Source organism: Anoplolepis gracilipes, chromosome 6 (genome assembly GCF_047496725.1).
Source record: "Anoplolepis gracilipes chromosome 6, ASM4749672v1, whole genome shotgun sequence".
Lineage (NCBI taxonomy): Eukaryota > Metazoa > Arthropoda > Insecta > Hymenoptera > Formicidae > Anoplolepis > Anoplolepis gracilipes.
Window position 1 is genome coordinate 3,025,837 of NC_132975.1, and position 23,123 is coordinate 3,048,959.

Genomic DNA, 23,123 nt, shown 5'->3' on the forward strand with positions numbered 1-23,123 from the left:
GTATGTTTCCCTATCCTACAGTCTACAGTTGCGCGCGCATGCGTACGCCGTAGATACGGTTGCTGGCGTGGGCAACCCGGCATCTGTGATGCAACAGAACGAGGTACCAGTAATTGAAGATAATTATGCGATAAAAGTCCATTTAAAAGACTCGTCAGAGTACGCGTACGCGCCCCGACACTTCACATTCGAGAAGCGTCGGCAATATCAAGACATCGTAGATGATTTACTTGAACGAGATATCATCCAAACGAGCATCTCACCCTATTGCGCTAGAATTGTACCGGTCAAAAAGATGCGTCTGTGTGTGGACCTGCGACCACTGAATAGTCACGTGGTCAAGCAAAAGTTTCCTTTTCCTTTGATCGAGGATTGCCTTGCGAGACTCAGTAATAAAAACATATTTACATTAATAGATTTGCGAGACGGGTTTCATCAAATCAAGGTAGACCCGGAGAGTGCGAAATTTTTCTCGTTTGCGACCCCCGATGGTCAATACGAATATAAAATACTACCTTTTGGATACAGCGAATCGCCGGCTGAATTCCAAAAGAGACTCGTAGCTAGTCTTATAACCCTTAGAAAGGAAAAAGTGATGGTCTACATCGACGACATTATGATTGCTTCCGGATCAGTCGCAGAAAATTTACAAACGTTAAAAGAAGTATTGACGATACTCAAGCAATATAACTTCGAAATAAATCTAGAGAAAAGCCAATTCCTCAGAACATCGGTTAAATATCTGGGCTACATGATCTCAGAACGCGGGATAACGTTAAGCGAACGGCACACGAGCACGGTGCGAGAATTTCCTTGTCCGCGAAACGTTCACGATGTACAGAGATTTCTGGGACTGACCAGTTACTTTCGAAAATTTATTCAGGATTACGCGCTGATAGTGAAGCCACTATATCATTTAACTAAGAAAGCAGTTAAATTCGAATTCGACGATGGAGCGCGTTTAACCGAGTAAAAGAAATTCTGACTACTTATTCCGTTCTAAGAATTTACAATCCGACGGCCGAGACAGAATTGTATACGGACGCGAGCACGCAGGGAATCGCGGCAATTCTGTTACAAAAACAAAAAGACGGATACTGGGCGCCGATAACTTATTATAGCCAGCTAACAAACACAGCGGAAAAAATTATCATTTCTTTGAATTGCTGGCCATCGTGCGCGCAATTAAAAGATTCCATATATACCTATATGGGATCAATTTCTCGGTGGTAACGGATTGCAATGCTCTGGTACACGCGATGAATAAGGCTAACATTAACCCACGAATCGCGCGATGGACTCGCGTTACAAAATTATAAATTTAACGTATTGCATCGTCCGGAAGGAAAAATGGCACACGTGGACGCACTGAATCGACAGATCGCTTTCATTCACGAGCTCTCGTTAGAACGAGAACTATAATTTCGCCAGCTCCAAGATAAATATTTAAAAGAGATCGCGAATAAATTAGAATTTGGAACCGATGAATAATTTACGTTGATTGACGGGTTAAGGGGTAACACCACTGTAAAATTCTAAAATAAAGCGTTTTTTGCGATTTTTTTTGGATGGAAGGAAAAGTAAGAGGATAATAATATTCAAGGATGTTATTAATCATGTCTTTAAGTGTTCAAAAAAAATATTTATTCAAAAATAGTACAAAATGGCGACGTTGGAGCCATTCTCGCGAGGCATGTTGAATCCGAGATGCTCTGCGGCACGCAGTGTAACTGACGCAAATGTGAATCTGGAAAAAAACAAAAAATTTTCTCTTAATCTACATGAGTATAGCTAGAGAAATACGTAGGGGATTTTGAAAACATTAATTTTTGTGTGATTGGCAAGCATTTGAAGTGAAAAGTTCAATTTTTGACAAAAAAAAGGGGCAATCATTTGTTAATAAATAATGTTAAAATCAATTTATCGAAAATCCCGTACGTACTTCTCTTCGGAATGCTATTTTAAAGATATGGTCAAAATTTGGAGCTTTCGTAAGCGCGCAATTCAATTTTTTTTTTTTTTTACAATACGCAATTATCGCTAAATTACAAAATCATCTTACATTTTTATCGGTATTATCTTAGATCTAGCCTTAACCTAATATTTTTTTATTTACAAAAGAAAATTTATACAACTGATTTAATTTTTTAATTCTTTTATCCAAAGTTTAATTCTGTCTGAGGATAATACCGTGTTAAGCGGACTAGGCCCCTGATTATACCCAGGTATATCTTTCACAACGTACCCGTCGTTACCCAGGATCTTATCTACTACGTAAGGGCCTTTATAATTAGGTTTCAATTTTTTACTGACTCCTGGTTTTACGTTTTTATCTCTAATTATTACATATTGTCCCTCTCTATACAATGTTGGTTTCGCTGTTCCCTTATCCTTATACATTTTATTATACTGCCTGATTTTCTCAGTCGCTTCTTCCACCGATTCTCTCACTTGCTCTCTCTCTTTTTACAGGTTTCTATCTATGTTTAGAAGATCCTGTGTAAATCGAGCAAACAAGTGATCTGAATGGCTTTTCTGCGCATATCCTAGCATTAATCTAGATGGAGTGGATTTAACTGTAGAATGGTATGTATTGTTGATAATATACTGTATCTTTCTTAAATTTACTTTCCATTCCGAAGGAGAATCAATTACTTTAGTTAGCGTGCTTTTCAGAAAACGATTGACCCTTTCTACTAAACCATTTGCCCACGGTGCAGCTACTGCCACTTGCCTATGCTTGATATTATTTTTATCCATAAAATCTTTAAATTCTGCTGAAGTGAATGCAGTGCTCTTATCCGATACTAATTTTTCCGCGTTACCGAAAATACTAAAGACTTCGTTTAAATTTTCTATTGTCTCCCTACTTCCAGTCGACTTTGTTGGATAGAGCCATGTAAACCGTGTAAACGCGTCTACTACCACAAATATATGTTTAAAATTATTCTTGGTTTCTTGCAACGGACCAAAATGATCGACATGTAGTATTTCCATGGGTAAATTTGGTAACGGAAAAAGATGTGTTTCCCCTTAAAATCTATTACTTGAATTATTTGCCATTATACATGAAAAGCAATTTTCTATATATTCGTGTACTTTTCTCCTCAGATGTGGAAACCAATAATTTTGTCTGATACCCTCTATTGTTTTTTCAGACCCGCAATGTCCCATTTCGTCATGGTGAGCTCTCAAAATACTCGTCACCATGGACTCAGGTACTGCAAACCTCAACATATTACCATCTTTCTTATAAACCATTCCATCTACCAATGCAAACTTATCGCTATCTACATATTCTAATTCTTTGCTTATCTCTTGTAGCTTGGGATCTGCGAGTTGCCAATACTCCAGCTCCCTTTCCAGAGGAAGGGCGTTGACATACGCGACGCCACGGCTGAGCGCGTCGACGTGAGTCATCCGCTTTCCTGGTCTATGCGTGACGCTAAAATGATAATTTTGCAGAGTGAGTGTCCACCTAGCTATTCTCGGATTCATATTCGCTCGGTTAATCGCATGAACTAACGCATGGCAGTCGGTTATTACCTTAATTGTTATGCTGTATAAATACAAATGAAAACGCTCCACTATAGCCAGCATTTCTAGATCAAACGAATGGTAATTCTTTTCAGCCTGATTCGTCGCCTGACTGAAATACGCTACCAGTGCCCAAACGTTATCCTTCTGTTTCTGGAGCAAGATCGCCCCAAGACCCATGCTACACGCGTCGGTATGCAACTCAGTATCTGCAGATGGATTGTACAACTTCAATATTGACGGTGAGACTAGTTCCTTTTTCAAATTCTCGAAAGACTTTACACAAATCTCATTAAAATCAAACTCTATCGATTTCTTTAACAAATCATGTAACGGGCTAGCAATTAATGCGTAATCTTTGATGAATTTCCTAAAATAATTAGTCAAACCTAAGAACTTTTGCACTTCTGTAACATTTTTTGGTTGCTTAAATTCATTTATAGCCTTTGTGTGCCACGGGCTTAACGTTATTCCATCCCCTGAGATTATATACCCTAAAAACTCGACGCTTTTCTTTAAGAAATCTACACTTGTTATAATTTAATTTAAATTTATATCTTTTTAATGTCGTCATAACTTCTTTAAGTGTTTCTAAGTTTTCTTCGACATTTTCAGTGGCTATTAGGACGTCATCCATATACACAATTATTTTATTTTCGCGAATGAACGGATTAAAAATTTGGCGAAGCCTTTTTTGAAATTCTGCCGGAGCTTCCAAATATCCGAAAGGCAAGTATTTATATTCGTATTGCGTCAGGTGTAGCGAACGAAAAATATTTTGTGTGATCTTTATGGACTTTGATTTGATGAAAGCTATCCTTTAAATCTAATAATGTATATACTTTACTATTATTCAATTGTAACAAGCAATCTTCAATAATTGGGAACGGATACTTTTGTTTTTCTATCCTACTCTATTCAGCGGTCTCAAATCCACGCATAATCTCATTTGCCCATTTTTCTTTTTCACAGGAACTACTCTCGCGCAATAAGGAGAAACACTAGGCTGTACAATCCCGCGCTGCAAAAGATCATCGACGATCTTTCGCATTTCTATACGCTCGGCATATGCAAAACGCCTCGGAGCATATGCGTATATCGAAGGGTCACGCAATCGCACCTCTACTGCATAATTGTCATCTACAGGTAATATTTTTATATTATTATTTTCTAAAATGACCTCTTTTAAGCGCTCTTTTACTTTGTTATCAAAATCTATTTCAATAGCTTCTATTATTTGTTCTATATTGTTTACCGAAAGATCTTTAATACAATAAGGCAATGTTGTAAACAAGTTAATCCTTTCCTTTTGAACAATAGGATTTTATATCAAAATAAGCTTTTCTTTATTGAAAATGTCGTGACCCAAAATAAGATCATTTTCGAAAATATTTTCTTCCAAGACATAAAATTTAACTAAAAAACTCAAATCTTTTATGTCCTCTATCTCTAATCTTAATTCTATTGTCCCGGCTATTTTTAACGCTTGTTTACTTTGTTACTTAAATTTTTAAGCCGTTTCTTAGTCGGCATTAATTTTTGATTTAAAGCGATTTTCTTATATATATCGTGTCTTATAAATGAAACCGTTCTTCCTGTATCAATTAATGCCATAGAATAGTAATCTTTACTATTCTTGCCATTTAATTTACTAACTCTGATAAACGGGGTTGCTATTTCTAGCGTACGTTTTACCTCCTGGATCGCCGCTACTAATGTCTCTGTTGACGAGTCCGCCGCTGTCTCCGACGATGCCTCTGCTGATATCGCCGCCGCCGTGCGAACCGCCGTTGATGGTCCTGATGCCGCTGCCTTAACTCTCTTCTTGAGGCTGGGGCAGTCAAATTTTCTGTGGTCTCACTCCTTACAATAAAAGCAGATCAGCTCTCCTCTGCAAGCCTTGTGGGAATGGCCCTTTTTCCCACAGTTCCTGCAGGTCTCCGCTTGCTTTTCTTTGGATGTCTTACTGCTTGGAGGCTGCTTCCGATCTAGATCTGAAACTCCTTCCGTTATTTTTCTCATTTTATCCAAAAACTCCTCTAACGTCTCCGTATTTATCGATAATGCTACAGCTCGTAGGGAGCTCTGAATTATACCGCCTATTATTAAATTAATGGTATCTTTAACCGACAGATTCAGACGTTGAGTGAGGGATACTTTATCCACCACGTATTGGTCAAATGTCTCCTTGGCCTGGTTCCACTTCCTGGCCTCAATCTTCTGCATCATCTTGTAGAAGGGTACCTGGCGCTCAAACATCCGCGTCAGCGCCTGGCAAAGGCCTATCCAAGATTCCATGGCCTCTCCGGTCTGCACCTCGTACCATTTCCTCGCCGGATTTACGAGTCGACTCGAAGCCGCTAACAACGTGACGTTATCTGATGCCCCGTGGATGAGTGATACCTTTTCTACTCGGCGGACCCATGTGAGCACGTTTTCCTCCTCCGTACCCCCGAACTCTGGAATCTGCGACGCTATCCATTGAATGCTGTTTCCAGGATACTGACTCTCGGAGTGCCCTTATGTCGGAGATGACCCGGACGACGAACCTCGTCTAGCCGACGCTTGATGCTCCGGGATCCCTGGCTCCGCTCCGACCGCTCCGTCCCTCCCTGGTCTTAACAGCTGGATTAGCTGCTCGAACTGCTGCTGTTGCTGTTGAAGGAACTGTTGCTGCTGTCTCACCATTTCTCGTTGTTGTTCCCGAAGGAACTCCTGTTGCTGGCGCTGGAGAAACTCCTGTTGCTGTTGCTGCATCGCCAACTGCTGTCGACTAATATCCGCCGTCACTGTGGTGAGAACTCCCTTCAGCCTCTGGGCCGTCACCGGTTGCTCGTCCTCGTCTCCCTCGGAATGCTCTACCGGTGCTCGCGTCTGTTCCATTCCGCTCGCTCCTACTCCTACCGGTTGATCCATCTCCAACAAATCACCTACTGGACCAAAACTCTGCAGATGCGCCAGTATAGAGTCTATGAGCTTTCTTTTATTACTAAAGACAGGTAACTGATATTGCAACGCTTCCTGTTTTAGTTGTTCAAGCGTTAATGTATGTAGACGTTGCCTATGTTGATCCATCGTTTTTTGTCTTTGAAGATTTTGGCCGTTAGATTCAAATCGGTTTTTTATTTTTCGACCCGCCAAAGGTCAAACGCGAACGATACACGCGCGTCTTTGATCCCACTTCTGATAGTTGAAAGAGATTGGTTGTTTGGATCGATTATTATCGAACTCGCAACTTATGTGTTAAAAGAATGGATTTATTTGACAATAAAGTATAAATGGATTACAAAAGTAAAAACTCTAGATAGTGAACTCTTTCCCTGATAACTCCGTATTCTAAATGACTCCCGAAAACCACGTCTAGCGTTGATCTCTTCTCGAGGGAGAGTGCCGTCGCTCGCTCGCGTTGTCAAGATCGACTCTCACGTGGAAAGTTCTCGATCCTTCCCCCTCCTATATTTACGTGTGCGCACAATCTGTGCTGTCGGTAAGTGGCAACTGACAGTTAACCCCTTACATTACCGTAACGCTGTTTCGCGCGGCTCGCACCTGTAGTCTTTACAATTTGAAACTCTTGTAATCATTTGTTTGATTTAGTAAATTCGAGTGAAATTAAAAAGTGAACATTATTGTGCATACTCACCGGCTCCTACAGCATCCGTCGGATCCCATCATCCTATTCGTTCTGCGGCCTATAACAAAACTAGTAATTATTACTAACCTGGTTGTAGTGAATCCAGTGACAGGTTACGCGCAGCTATCCAGACAACTATTTAACAAAAAAAAAAAAAAAAAAAAAGGAGAGTTGCTTCCCCTAGAAGTTTTCAATTTGAACTTCTGAAAAGACCTTCCCCAAAAATAGTTCACGCTATCACATCCTTTTTCCGTGCCTGTCAATTAGACATATAAAAAACAAAAAACACATACATATCGACAAACAAAAGAAGAAAATCGGCACGAACATTGACTGGAGAAACAGACTCTCCGACATTGCTCCCTGGCAGCATGGACTAAGGGGTCCCTTGCCAAAAAACTGAAGAAGAAGAAGAACTAAGAAGAAAAGAACTAAGAAGAACTAAAAAGAACATCTTACGCAGATCGTTAGTACGGGCAGCCCAATCCATAGCAAACGAAGTACCGATACACGAAATATAAAACGTCTTGAACACTTGTATTTTATACGAGGTTTGCCTCGAGTGTACAAAACAGTGAACAATTAAACTCTGTGGTGTGATAAATTAGTGTTCTTCAGTCTATAGATTTTTTATTGAAACCGATTCCTACTTTTCGTCCTTTTCCAGTCCTCTCGATTAAGTGTTTCACTGCAGTCGTGAATCAAGAAGATTTTGAAAAAAAAAGAGAGAATCAAGTAGCGAGTTTTTACAATATTATATTAATCTGCTAATAGTAAATTGTTCTAAATGTATATGATGCCCGAAAATTACGTATAATTTTTTGAAAACTCTTTTGTTTATAAATTTTTATTAAACAACCAGCGACATGTAAAAACCTTTTGCATGTTACTCAGGAATATGACTTTAACAAAAACTTTATTTTCAATTTTCAACATACTCACTTTTCTCTTTTAATTTTTGTTAATTTACATTTATATGTATAAAAAACAAGTATATAAATTAAGTACAATATATAAGTTTTGGAGCATTGTTTTTTTGTTCGATATTTAAAATATTCAACATCCCATACAGCACCGAAACTTTCAGTTATATTGCAGCAACGTTGCAACATTGCAAGTTTCAATGTAATATTGCATGGATATTACAAAGACATACAATTGCAATATTTCATTGAAATGATCCAACAATGTTGCAGAAACATTCTGCGTAAACGACGGCGCTGTACGCGCTAAATTTTATAATATGCGTCGTCTGTTCAGTGTTCAGTGTTTAGTAGCGCACGCATATGTCAACGCGGTAAAGCCCAGACAGCACATAATACTAAAAGATGACGAGAGGATGTCTTTTTTTTAAAGTCATCTTTCTAACCAGGCTAAAAGATGTCTAAAAGGATATCTTTCTGCCCACAAAAAAGTCATCTTTTGAAAGATGTTTAACAGATGTCTTCTAAAAGTCATAATTAATTTTAGTCGACGAAAAGATGTCTTTTTGATCATTTCTTTAGTCATCTTTTCGACAAGACAAAAAAGATCTATTTTATAATATACGTGTTCCTTTGTTTGCCGCTACGTGTCGTGCTCTTAACTGTAACTCGTATTCAAGTTTTCATAACATATAATATATAAAGACTACAAAGAATACAGGTACTACTAAATATGAAATATAAAGTATATTTTTTTTTATCAATTTAATTTCTGGTATAATCCCAATAAGAGATACAAAATATGAAATATAACCTTTAAGAATAACTTATAATTAAGACGTAAAAAAAATATTAGAAATGATTAAAAAGATGTCTAAAAGAAGCTATAAAGACGACTGAAAGATATCTACAATAGTCATCTTTTAGTCAACATATGGATAGGCTTATAAGAGACTGAATTCAGGTCATAAGACAGCTTTAAGTCAACTTTCCGTAGAGTAAACGCTTCGACTAAAAGATGTCTTTGACAAAAATATGCCCAGTTTTAGTAATATTTTTAGTCGACTTTGTGCTGTCTGGGATGTTTCTGAGGTCACACATTTCAATGTTGCTGTAATATTTTATTGCAATGTTTCTGAAAGCATACATTTCAATGTTGCTGCAATGTTTCATTGCAATATCTCCCAGGGCGGACATTTCAATGTTGCCGCAATCTTGCAACAACATTGCAGAGATATTTCGCAACTTCTATGCAATATTGCAATGTTTCTGCAACATTTCCGTGCTGCATGGGATATATCAAGAACAAGATCATTACAGAAGGCTTGTCTAAACAGAGGTTTTACAGAATATATTAACATGAAAAGTTATATGACGCGCAATATGCACGCGCTTGTTATATATATTTTAATGCAAAATTTAACATAAATTACATATGCGATAATTTTGATCGTTAATGTATTTCCAAGATTTTTCTTCTTTTTTTTCTAAAAAGTAATTATTTAATAATTTAATTCTAATTTTTTACAATATATATATAAAAGTTCTTTTTTGAAATTACTAATAAACAAGAAAAATATATTATAATTTAGGTATGTCTAACAAAGAAACCTACGACTCACAATGCTTGTTTTCGTGCTGAAACACATTTCAGGACCATAATTAGCCAATTGTAATTTCAGTATAAAAGAATTATCAAATCATCGTGATGCTGGAATGTGATCCAAAAAAAACAAGCATCGTGTGCCATAGACTTTAGTTTATTATTTCTAAATTGATTAATAATATAAAACAATGTCAAATAAAACAACTTCAGTATTTATTATTAAAAATTTTATTTACTTTTTCTTGAAAATCTTGATGAATTAATAGCTATGCATAGCTAAATATTAGTTATTATCATCACTGTAAAATAATATTGAACTATTTTTTAAATACACATTCAATAGCCTGTTACTATACATATACGTATATATTTGCTTTTATTTTTAATAATAATGATAGTATCGATCCAGTTATTCTGTATGCACTGTTACCAAACAAACTTCTTATTTTTAACATTTTTTTCTTAAGTCTTACTATACAATCGGACTTTTTATCCATCGACCCTCTTATGCTACGAAACCTCTTATCCTACGACAAAAAATCCTCTCATGCTACGACCGCGAAAGGGGAATTATACCCCCATTCTCAAATTTTTGTCGTAGGATCAGAGGTTTAAGCGGGAAGATTCCGGACCGAAAATGTCGTAGATAAGAGGTCTGACTGTATATGCATTTTATTCCACTATAGAATAAATCATGGAAATTTTTAAAATAAAATATAACTTAAATATTTATTTCTTGCTAAATATCAAGGGATAGAATGTCATTTGAGTATATTACCTGAGCTTATTTATTTTTTATTTGATTGAAAGGCTTAACATGTAACTTCACTAATGAAGAATTGGGCTTGTTGAAAGCCAGATGCATTATATTGGCTTTGTATTTGTTAATATACAGGAAAAAATTACACTAATACCAGACAACATGGAGTAAACAACGATGCTGTGTAATAAACTGTAGCAATTAAGATAAATGCAAAGGACAAATGTAAAAAATTTTTAATTTTAAAAATGAATAAGATCAAGTAATATCAAATCACATTCTATATTTTATTGTTATCTGGCACAAAATAAATTTTTAAGGTATATTTTATTTATTTATTTTTAAAATCGACAGATTCACCCAAGGACAGGATTCATAGATCGGTCTTACATTCAAGATCGTCTCAAGTAAGTTTTCAAAATTTCATTCAACCATCTCATTGGCTGAACGGAGTCTTAAGACAACCTAAAACTAGACTTAAGAAAATCTTGAATGTTAAGATCGATCTATGAATTTTGGCCAAATGTGACTCACTCTATAATACATACACAAACTAAAGATGTTTTTTGAGCAGTTAAGTAGCTAACATAGTTTGAAAGCAGTATAGAAAAAAGTTAATAGGATATATTTACGGAAAGTTTAAAAATGTATATAATAGTGTTTAAAATAGATGTAAAGAATAGATATTTGACTAGTTAAATATATATAATAAAATTTAAAATATACAAAATACGAATATTTAGCATTCTATTCATACTCATAGCTATTATCACAAAATTCATCTTCAGATGTTGCATGAGATTCAAGTATTTGTCCAAGTGATATTTCCGTGGGATCAGGTTCCTCTTCATCAAAATAATCATCATTATCATAAACTGTAATAGGAATAATAGGAATAACTAATAAAATTTATTAATATCTAACACTATAATAAGTAATTATAATATTAATTATAAGTAATTATAACATAAAGAAATAGCCAAAAATGAAAAATAGAAAAAATTACACAACCATTTTCGGACGCATCTGCTGCAGCTATATCCGCTAAATTAATTTCTTTTTTTGTAAATTCTTCATCTTCTTTTTTTGATGTTTTACATATTCTTTTTGATTGCTCAGTATTCGGTTTAATAGGACAATATTTTTTCGATAGATTTTGCGGAACCTCTGCAGTCTTCAGTGTAGAATTGAGTGTTATTCTAATTGAACATAATATTATTATACATTTATCAATCGATTAAAATTGTAGAATAATATGTACTAACAAGTTATTAGCGGTTTCGTCGTCCAATTCAGGGGTATTTTTTGAAAACTCTTGATTGTTTTGTTGCTGATTATTTATACTTTTTAATACTTCATAATTAATCTTGGAGGATATTTTTTTTTCTTGCAGCATTTTTTCAATTGCTTCACCTAATGGAACGAAAAATATAGGAAAGCTTAAATACGTATAATAAATGTATCAACATGTACATGAAACAAAAAATTAAAATTAATTTACCAGCAGTATTCGCAGGTATTTTGTTCTTTCTAGAAACTGTCTTTCTCCTTTTCTTTTCAGTTTTACCTTCTTCCTTTTCTTTTAAACGCTTTTCTTCTTTTTCCTTTTGCTGAACAAGATAATCAGCATTTACTTTGTTCCAAAGAGCAGATTTAGATTGTGATTCTTTTTCCGAGAGAATGTAGCTATCTAATTCTTCATCATCAATGTCATTCGTATAAATTTCTTCAGAAAACTAAGAAGAAAATTTCTTAGTTATTTTAAATGTTCAATACATAATATCGTAGATTAACCGACAATATGTAAGAAAAAGTTTAAAAAGCATTCCAGCTATAAAATAATATTTGTTAGCTTTATTTATTTTATTTGAAATTTTTCAACACTATGTGTAACACTGTGTCACACTGTGTACAGTAGTTGGGAAGCATCCAAAATTATAGTTTATAATTAGAATTGTAATTTGAATTCAGGACACTTATAAAGAATAAAAAGAAAAATACTTACATTTTCCAAATTATTATCTTTTTCTTTCGATTCATTTGGACGATTGTTCGGAAACATCATCGATGCTATATCTGGGCCTATACACAATTCATGAAATTACAAATTTGTACTAAAATAATAAAATATAAAGTAATATAATTTTATATACATTAAAAACTTGCCTAACTTTGTAATAAAAGAACTATTATTCTCATTTATTATATCATCTCGAAAGTTTTCATTTTGAGGATCATCGATATGATTCTCAACATATTGTTGGATTATATTCAAATTACTCTCCTGAATAAATCTATCTGCGTCTTCGTTTTCTATAGAAAATGCTGTAAAAAATGTTTGCAAGAGATATCTATTAATTATTAGAGTTATATTAAGGGAATACTTGAGCCATTTTATTTACCGACAAAACGAATAAAGAATGGGCGCTATAATTTAAGGTGAGAAAGGGGAAAAAATTATAAAATTACAGTTTTGTTACCTTTTCATCATGTCAAACATTTGTTTGAAATAAAAATTCTGCTTTCTCCGTACAAAATGTATAGCGCCCATTCTTAGTTATTAGTACTTAAATTGTGGAAAAGGATTTATCAATCTATGTAGCAAAAAAAAATATTTATACACGCCAAGTTTTCGTACATGTGCGTATAGGGCGAGATCGAAGTACATTAGGTAAAACAGAGCAGTAGATTAGTTGCGTGATATCGTGATAGACGGTGCGACAATTTGTTTGTATGACAAAGAAAGTTTCCAAACGAACAGAGAGCGAGAGAATAAGTATAAGGAGCAAGCGAAATAGTTAACATGAAAGAATCAGAAGCTCGTTCGCAAGGATTCCTTTATCCATTGTTTTTTATATGATATATTATCTCACTATAGAAAATAAAATGACAAATATGACATAAATCGAATAATTTATAATCAATAGTCATAATTATGATTATCTTTCTAATTCAATATTATATCATTTATGTTGTGTTTGATATAATTTTAATCACAAAAATCTCATTAATCCATTAAAATTATTTTCAAACCGATAAAATGTGCAATAAAAAATTTTTATTTTCTATAGTAACATAATATATAATACGAAAATTATAGTATTATCGATAATTTTAGTTCCTCCTACAAGTAACACTACCCAACTGACACTCACCGATTCGAATGAAACTTAACATACAGTCGGACCTCTTATCCTACGACAAAAAATCCTCTCATGCTACGAAAGGGGAATTATACCCCACTCTCAAATTTTTGTCGTAGGATCAGAAGTTTAAGGGGAAGATTCCGAAAATATCGTAGGATAAGAGGTCCGACTGTACTTATTAAACCGAAAAATATTGGACGGGTTTTTTTGTTTTTGCTAAATACGCATTTTAAGGGTAGAAATTACCCCTCAATTTCCTATGGGGATAGGAACAGCTACGGCTAATTATTTCCGATACGATACATTTTCTGAAAAAAGTGCTCAGGACCAAAGTTGTAGGGTTTAAAGTGATGCACTTGATGGTAACTTTGAGGTCGATTTGCAAGATCAATTAAATTTAGAGATAATTAACCGTTGGCGGATTTTTGCCACATCCTGTATCTATAATCAGTGATTTCGTGCGTTGACTCTAAATCTGTCTTCAGAATTGACCTGTTGCGTTATTTTCCTAAAAAATCTGATATGATGGGAAAATTGGCGGATAACTTCAGAGTAGCAATAAAAATTAGAAAAAGTTAAAGATATTATTCTAATATAGTATGAGGGTAATGTTTAAAGCCGAAAAGTGTAAATCAACCGTAGGCTTGATCTAAATAATTATAGAAAAACTTATAACTTAATTATATCTAAATAAGAAAAAATTAGTCCTTTTCTTGTATTTATAAAATAATGTATAAGACTACAATTACCATTCTTCCGTTTCCTTGCTTTCCCTATCCTATAATCTTCCAATTGTTTATCAATTTCCGCTTGTAATTCGCTTATTTCCATGTCTATATTTTCTAACTAAAAAAATATATTTTAAAATATAAAAAGTCTATATAAGATGATCTTAAATTTAATTTAAACTTTTTCAAGTAAGAATACTTTCTTTTCAAGCTAATGTAAGAAATGCAATTAAAAAAAACATCATACCCCTTGTAAACGTTCTCTGTCCTTCTTACGTGCTGCTTTAAATGCTGGAGGATCTTCCTCTTCTAGATCCACTGTCTCAAATTCGTCCAAAGTTAAAGCACTAGATGGTGTATCACCAAATTCCATTAATCTATATATAAGAGAAAAAGTTATTATTATATCTGTTACCATGATGGAAATAAATATATAGAAAATACATTTTACCTTTTACGTAGGGTAGATTCATGTACCTTAACAATTTTTATAATGTCAGCAGGTGATCTGTTAAATTCATGTAATCGCGCAGCAATCAGTAAAGCTGTATGAAAAAAAAAATAAAAATATATGCATAAAATATATAAATAAAAAAACTATTGTAGAAAAAAATACTTTAAAGTACATTCAGACCTTGGCAAAAAAACAGAAAGCAGAAAAGCAGAAGCAATCAGAACATGCGCTGGTAGTCAATAGTTTTTACTTTCTATTTTTCTCATTACCAACACGAGTTCTGATTGATGCTTTTCTGTTTTTTGCTTTTCTGTCAACGTGTAAATGCGTCCTTAGACAAAAGTTATTTAGTTTGAAGGGAGAATATAAGATGGTGCCATTGATTTGATCTTGAATGTAATATATATTACATAAATACACATACGCACGCAAGCACAGAGTGTATAAAAATCCAGAGAGACAAAATATTTTTAAAAAATTTTAAATATTACATTTCAAAATAATACGTTCAATAGTACATTGAATAATACATTTAAAAGTATTAGTTGTTAGTTTGATTATGTCAAGTTTGATTATGAATTGATTTCCGAAAATCAAGATCACAAAAAAATATTCAAATAATTTCTTATGTCTTTATGTCAAATAATGGGGAATCAAGAACATGTTATGCCTTAAACATAAACCTTCCACAAGCCAAATGTCAACCTCGCCTGCAAGTGGTGATTCCTGCGATCGCAAATGAGACCCTGGTGTCTCAGTGTCCAGGAGAATAACTGGGCCACCCTAAACTTAGGGATTTTAAATACAACAGTCTAGTTAGCGTAGGGCTGACCCACCTAAGAAAAACAACTCGTCACGAACACAACACTAGCCTCGGATAAGGGACAGATTCACGGACTGCCGGACTCATAATTCAAAAAGGAACAAAAATAATCTGATCTAATACTTGGAACATTAGAACAATAATGGCAAAATGACTGAAATAGTATTAAAATTCAGCAAAATCAAATTTGATATAGTGATATGACTCTGTAAGAATTAAGATGGAAAGATGCAGGTGCAATTGTGAAAAGGAGTTATACCCTTTTTTACAGTGGAGTGACAGGGAAATCAGAGCAAAAGAGTACAGATTTTTTGGGTAAGCTGAAAAACCAAAGACAAAATATTAGACTTTGAACTAGTAAACGAGAGAATGTAAACTAAGAGTTAAAGGGAGATACAACAATTAATCCTTTATCTGTGTATATACACCTGAGGATAAACGAAGAGGAAGAATCATAACTCTTCTATAATATACTGGGAAGCGTATGTGACAAAGTTAATAAACACGATACACTAATCGTATTATGAGATTTTAATACAAAGATAGAAAAAGAAAGCTTCATAAAATCAGTCACAGGTATTCATTACATAATGAAACCTCATCCAATGGATTGAAGTTATGTCAGCTAGTGGAAAACTCAACATTGAAAATCGTAAACACTGTATTCCATCATTCCAACAAAAGACTATAATATATACAGGATGTCCCATAATTCGCGAACCACCCGTCAGGTGAAGGTAGAGTAGGTTAAACTGAGTAAAAAAGTTATGTACCATTTTGCAATTTTCGCAATAGTTAATGAGATATTAATTATAAGAGATCAACCAATCGGCGCCCGGCAGAAGCGCGTGGCACGAAGAAGCCTCCCCATTGTTACTTGATACTAGGCGCGCCGATATGTGTGTGTGACTATGTGTGTGACTCTTTAGGTTGTCAATGCAGAGTGTTCCTCCCACTGTTTCGTCGGCGCGCCTAGTATCAAGTAACAATGGGAGGCTTCTTTGTGCCGCGCGCTCCTGCCGGGCGCCGATGGGCTGATCTTTTATAATTAATATCTCATTAACTATTGCGAAAATTGCAAAATGGTAGATAATTTTTTTATTCAGTTTAACTTACTCTACCTGCACGTAACGAGTGGTTCGCGAATTATGGGACACCCTGTATACACAAGGGCACATGCAAAATGCTAGGAAGAGAAATAACGAACCAGATAGATCATGTTTTAATCAACGGGAGAAGATCTAGTGTATGCTCAATGTAAGAACATACAGAAATCTAAACATTGACAGTAACCACTATCTTATAAAGATAAAGGTAAGACAAAAAATATTCAGCTCAAAAAAGCAGAAGAAGCAAAAGAAAGAAATAAAACATTGAGAAACTAAGAACTGAGGAAGTGATAGAGAAGTTTCAAAGAAAAATAAGAGAACAACTAAAAAAGCTCCTACGCAGTAACAATGGGGACCTTGAAAACGAACAGAAAAATATAAAAGGTACAATAACAGAAGCTGCAAACCAAATCGAGAAAAAGCAATATAAACGCAACAAAGATTGGTTTGCTCAAGAATGCATTAACACTATAAATTGTAAAAACAAGGTAAGGCAGAAGCTGCATACCAGGAAAACACAAAAAGATCACGAGAAGAGGAAAATGGCAAAGAAAACTATGTAAGTTAAGAAGAAAGAGGCGATTAATAGGATACTTCAATATATTGATGAGCAGTACGACAGACATACTGTAAGGGAAATGTATAAGAGGACTAGATATGAAAGAATAGGATATCAGCCTAGATTAAACAACATAAGGAGCGAATCCGGAGAAGTGTTGAACGAGAGCAAACAAATTATAAGTTGATGCAAAACATACTTCAAAAACGTATTTAATAGAGAAAAGGAGAACAGAATGCAGACTAATCGAGCAAATTTAATCAACAATGAAGAGAGCAAGGAAGATGTAACTTTTACACCAGAATATACAGAAGTAGTTAATGCACTAAGAAAGCTGAAGAATAGAAAAGCACCTAATGCAATAACTCCGGAGTTATAAAAATATGCGAGGACAGTATGCTGGCAAGAATATACAATCTCATCCTTAAGATATGGGAGTTTGAAACAATGCCTAAAGAATGGAAAAATGGTACAATAGTACCAATCTATAAGAAGGGCATTAGGTCTGAATATGCTAACTATAGATCCATAATATTGCTGAATGTAACTTATAAGATAATGTCTAAGTTTATCAACAAGAAATTGAAGGAGCACAATACATTACAGACTATTAAGGTGGCTTTAGACTAAATAGGTTTACCATCAACCACATATTTACTTAATAAGACAAAGCATGGAAAAATGTATGGAATATATCACAAATCTACATATGCTATTTCTAGACTTTAAACAGGCCTTCGACTCTATTAATAGGTTAAAAATATGCGAAATATTTGGTAAGTTCAAGATACTTAGAACGCCTACAGTCTGGTCATAATGACATTAAAGGGTACAAAGACAAAAGTACTAATACAAGGAGCAATAACAGATGATTTCGAAATAAAACTGCAGTAAGACAGGGAGATGAGCTAGCTTCAATATTCAATTTAATCTTACCATTATGCGATAAGAGACATGTACAAAGGTCAAATAATGAATAAATCCTTTTAGATACTGGCATATGCGGATAATGTGACGATAATAACAAGATTCCTGAGAAGCATGAATGAAACGTTCGAGAAACTGGAAACAAGAACAAGAGAAGTAGAACTTACAATTAACAAAACAAGATAAAATATCTAAAAATGTCCAAGAACGTAACAAAAGAAGTCGAACAAAATATTTCTATAGCTGGATACAAGTTCGAGAATGTACCTGGTTTTATCTATTTGGGTGCCTACCTCAATGCAACTAACATACATGAAGAAATAAATCACAGAATTATGTCGGCTAACAGAACGTACTATTCACTTGGGATGCTAAAGTCCAGACTAATATCAAGAGCATACAAGACTTACATTATACAAAACATTTGTTAGATCCTATCCTACAATGCGGAAAAATGGACAATGTTTACCGCAGACAAAAATAACCTATGGACATTCGAAAGAGATACTCAGAAAAATCTTTGGCTTGATAAGAGAGGAAAACAACGAACTATCGAATTAGATATAATCAAGAAATATTAGATCTAATGAGAAGCAAGAACATTGTCAAATTCATAAAGCGCGCAGGCTAAAATGGTTGGAACATTTAAATCGTATGGACAAGAATGGATACCAAAGAAAATATATAAGGTCATATGCATGTCTATGAGACGCCGTGAAAGACAGAGAATGCGGTGGCATGACGAGGTTGAAGGAGACCGCAGTATTCTGTACATCTTAATGACGAATGTCGTTATCGTTAACTGTACTTATCGATCCCTGATTAGTGTATACTTTTAGATCTAACCAATCAGGAATCAATAAGTACAGTTAATGATAGCGACATTCGTCGTTAAAATGAACATAATACTGCTCCTGAGGAAGATGTTGGTTACCAATTGGAAAAGGATAGCAAGAGATAAGAACAGATAGACACATAGTGATATTCGATATTTTCGGAAGGTGATTTCTAAAAATTTGTGATCATCAAAAATAGATTTTTTATAATAATTATAAAGGTAATTATTTACTACAGAGAAGGCAACTCAAATGACCTTGAGCTTAACATATGTTCTCAAGATCATGAGCCTGAGTAACTTTCAAAAGGCTTTAACCATCGCTCGGTTACATATAAATTTTCAACTTTATACACAAAATGAAACCAAAATTATTAACGTATACCAGTATAAGAGTAACGGTTAGATTTTTTTAGGGTAGGGGGAGTACAGAGGGAAAGACGGAGCCACTCCCCTGCCTATATTTATACCATTTTACACAAAACGAGATTAATATTATTAACATATTCCAGTAATAAGAGTAATATGCGTTTGATTAGATTAGCTTTTTTTAAATACGGATGTAGAGGGGTAGAAGTCCTGCCAACGCGTTCGATTTACTACACATAAATAAATATACATATTTGCTAACAATAGGTTTTATAAAATGTACAAACACGATAATATACTAGGCAATGAGAGCCATGCGCGGATGTTGATGCGTAAAGAAATGCGTATAGAAATTAATTCTTTTCGCGAAATTTTTAATTAGTGCACAGGGCACATATTTAGATTCTCATTTTTGAGAATTTTATACCCCTCTTTACTCCCCTAAAGAGATGTAGACGAGAAAAAATATCGGGGCAAAGTCGCTGAATCGAGAATTGAACTCGAGTCTTTCGCTTGCCGGGCGACTGCTCTTACACGAAAAAAATTAATTTCTGTACGCATTTCTTTACGCATCAACAGCCACGCATGGCTCTCATTGCCTAGTATATTATCGTGTTTGTAAATATTGGAGCCTTATGTATTTCCAAATTATTTTATAAAATGTATTAAAAAATATAAACAATTTTTGTTAAAAATTACATATAATTTGTGAAAATTCTCTTGTTCATAATTTTTTAATAAAAAACGAGGGATGGTTAAAACTTTTTGAAGGTTACTCAGAGCTTTGACAACACTTGTGAAAGTCAAAGTCATTTGAGCTGCCTCTTCAATGATAAATAATTACCAAAATTTTTTAATAACCATGATCGGAAATCAACTCAAGATCAAATTGATATATAATGTAATATCACCATTAAATGGATTATATTTAATATTTTGCTGATATTTGTATTTAATATTGTTTCAATATATTTTTTGTTTTCTTTAAAGAGTTTTCTACAGAATATTTTATCTTTGCTTTTTTTATTTAAATTTGAAAACACTCAAACAGCGTTTTTCAAAAATGGCAATAGATGAATTTAGTGGCAATAAATAAGTTTTCTGCAACAACTTCTTTATTTATCTCTATTGTTGTAGTAGATGTTATTTAGCACATAGGAAGTAAGACATTTGCTTTTTTTAATAAGTGCTTTTCACTGGTATCGAGAAGTCTTAAATCGTCGTGTAATAAACACGGGCGGAAAGAAAGTTAGATAGGCAATTGTTTGCATAGAGTCGCGGTAGTAATAGCGAAACTATTATCGTGTTTCACTTTTTGACAAGACTGATTTAAAACATTTTAAAAACATTGGGGGTTTTCCAGCAAAACAGAGTGTAAGACAGTGTTTACTAGTATGAGTGACACACTGATATGTTCTCCCTCACACTAATGGACACTGTGTCGCCTGTGATGCTTGCTGAAAAACGCCTATTGTTATCACAATAATAGAAACATAAGAAACACATTGTTACCAAAGTAATAGATCTAAAATAAAATTTTTTACCTGCTCCACATAGACCGGATGGTCTACGACCAATATGAATGCTGTCCTTGTTCATTCTTTGAAGTATTCTTGTGGCTGTCCTACCTACGGCGTCAGTTTTATCGCCAAATTCAAGTTTCTGTGCAAACTTTTCAATGTATAAACAAGGGTCTACATAAAACAGACAAAAATAAATTTATCATATAAAGGGTATAGAGGGATAAAGAGAAATAAATTGCCCCCGAAAATAATCTAATGTAGTGGCTCTTTGAAAGTAATTTATAATGAGTAAATGCAATATGCAATGTTTCAGCTTCCAAGATCTCTTCATTAGGGTGTTACGGAGGTGAGTTTGAATTATTTATATTTTTTAATATTCTTTTTCAAATGTCTATAGTCAGCTAATGCACAAAAAAAATTCAAGATTTTTTTAAGAATCTTTTTCTAAGTGAACCTTTCAAGTAACCCTTTTGAAAAAAATTGAGAATAAACCTTGTTTTATTCTATTTATATAAAAAATTAACCAACTAACAATAAGTCGATTTGGTGGAACAGGTTAAAAAAATAAAAATGACAATTAACTCATGTTTCGTTATTTTTAAATCAAAAAAGTTATTTAATTATTATTTTTACATAAAATGTAATATTTTATATATAACATATATAAGAAAAACTACATATTAGAATTATATTTATTATTAATTATAAAAATATTATATATTTATATATATAAATAAGTGACAAAATTAAAAAGTTTTCTATTTTTTTAATTTTCTTCATCGCTATCATCATTTACAACTGGAACAATTATTGCTACAAAACATTTTTACTAATATTTCTGCTGGTTTTAAAATCCATGATAAAAAAACGCCCATGTGACAAATAATATTTATATAATTGCTGCAATACGGGAACAACAATCTAAAGTTCTGTTACCATTCGCGCAATCGTATGTACATATATCGTTTGATTCCTTTGTAATTACCTATTGCAATTTGAAATGTATTCTATATAATAGCGATAACTTTTTCTATTAATGTGACGCAATCTCACTTCCATTTTGAATGGTTGGGGTTTCTTTAAATAAATAAATATAAAATTAATAAAAAGTATGTCTCTAGCATTCCTTATTGCATTGCTGCTTTCTACCAGAGATAAAAAATCTCAAAATATTTTCAGGTCTTGGACGGAGCCAGATTTTCAGAATCTTGGATACAGCAATACATTTCAATTCTGATCGTTATTAACCATGAAGAATTGACATAGTAGAAAAACAAGATTAGCGTAATGGCAAGTTTTTGTTCAACATTATTTTCCAGCAATCGTGTCCGTAAATATATGAATTAGAGCCCTTGTAAGAGTCTGGAATTTTGACAAACAATGACAGATGCATTAAAGAACAATGCATTGTATATGTAAAGTGTATATATTAGTTAGGGACATGTAATATGTTTACGTTTTATATGTTATGACATATAAAAAATTAGTTCAATTATTTGTCAACACCAATCAGCCTACATAGTCAATCATAAACAGACTTTTACTTGAGGGTATCTAATATAAATGAAATATAAAGAGAGACAAAGATTGATTTTTCTTCATGAAATAGTATATTATCACAGAAATTTGTTCATGATTTACAGTCAATTATATTTTAAATACAAAGCTAAATGATTCACATTTTGCATATTTTATTTTAATAAAGTTATATTTTTTCGTATAACTTTTGATATATTCCTTACATTAACAAATAGCATTAAAAAGTTAGTATAAGTAATTTAATTCTTAATTTGATTATAAAAATTTAAAATATAATAAAGTTCATTTATTTACACCAATTGTAGTTTCAACATTCAACGATACCGTTTAGATCTAGTGATATTTATATTTTTTGTATATTTGTCTTAAAATTGTATTTCTACTAAATTTTTTCTTAATATATTCTTTAACATAATTAAGAAGTACACTAAAGAGGCAGATTTTACAATTTGACTTGAAAAAATTATAATAAATAAAATACGGACTCATATTCAGTGAATTTCAACCTGCGATTATATATTTTTTATCAATACATTTTTATTTTTTTTTCCAAAAAATCATTCTTTAGCATATTGTACGCTTTTCTATTCAATGAATTTAGTAATATAAATTTAATACAATTATAATAAGATTCTTTTTATTTTGACTGTA

At 33.4% G+C, this 23,123-nt stretch overlaps 1 protein-coding gene and 1 pseudogene across 1 annotated transcript in view; both read right to left on the minus strand.

The window, feature by feature from the left end:
• Window positions 1–1,106: 1,106 nt before the first annotated feature.
• Window positions 1,107–6,612, minus strand: LOC140667204 (uncharacterized; annotated as a pseudogene).
• A 1,485-nt stretch (window positions 6,613–8,097) lies between these two features.
• Window positions 8,098–23,123, minus strand: part of Brf (Brf RNA polymerase III subunit) — a 45,726-nt gene continuing 30,700 nt past the window's right edge. Inside the window, exons 6-15 of the mRNA XM_072895104.1 lie at window positions 20,955–21,104; window positions 14,786–14,879; window positions 14,582–14,711; window positions 14,356–14,452; window positions 12,627–12,785; window positions 12,466–12,542; window positions 11,962–12,196; window positions 11,726–11,873; window positions 11,472–11,659; window positions 8,098–11,335 (exon numbers count right to left, since the gene is read on the minus strand). Of these exons, the coding sequence (XP_072751205.1) occupies window positions 11,208–11,335; window positions 11,472–11,659; window positions 11,726–11,873; window positions 11,962–12,196; window positions 12,466–12,542; window positions 12,627–12,785; window positions 14,356–14,452; window positions 14,582–14,711; window positions 14,786–14,879; window positions 20,955–21,104 (1,406 nt within the window). The 3' untranslated portion in view covers window positions 8,098–11,207. The remainder of the gene's footprint in view (window positions 11,336–11,471; window positions 11,660–11,725; window positions 11,874–11,961; window positions 12,197–12,465; window positions 12,543–12,626; window positions 12,786–14,355; window positions 14,453–14,581; window positions 14,712–14,785; window positions 14,880–20,954; window positions 21,105–23,123) is intronic.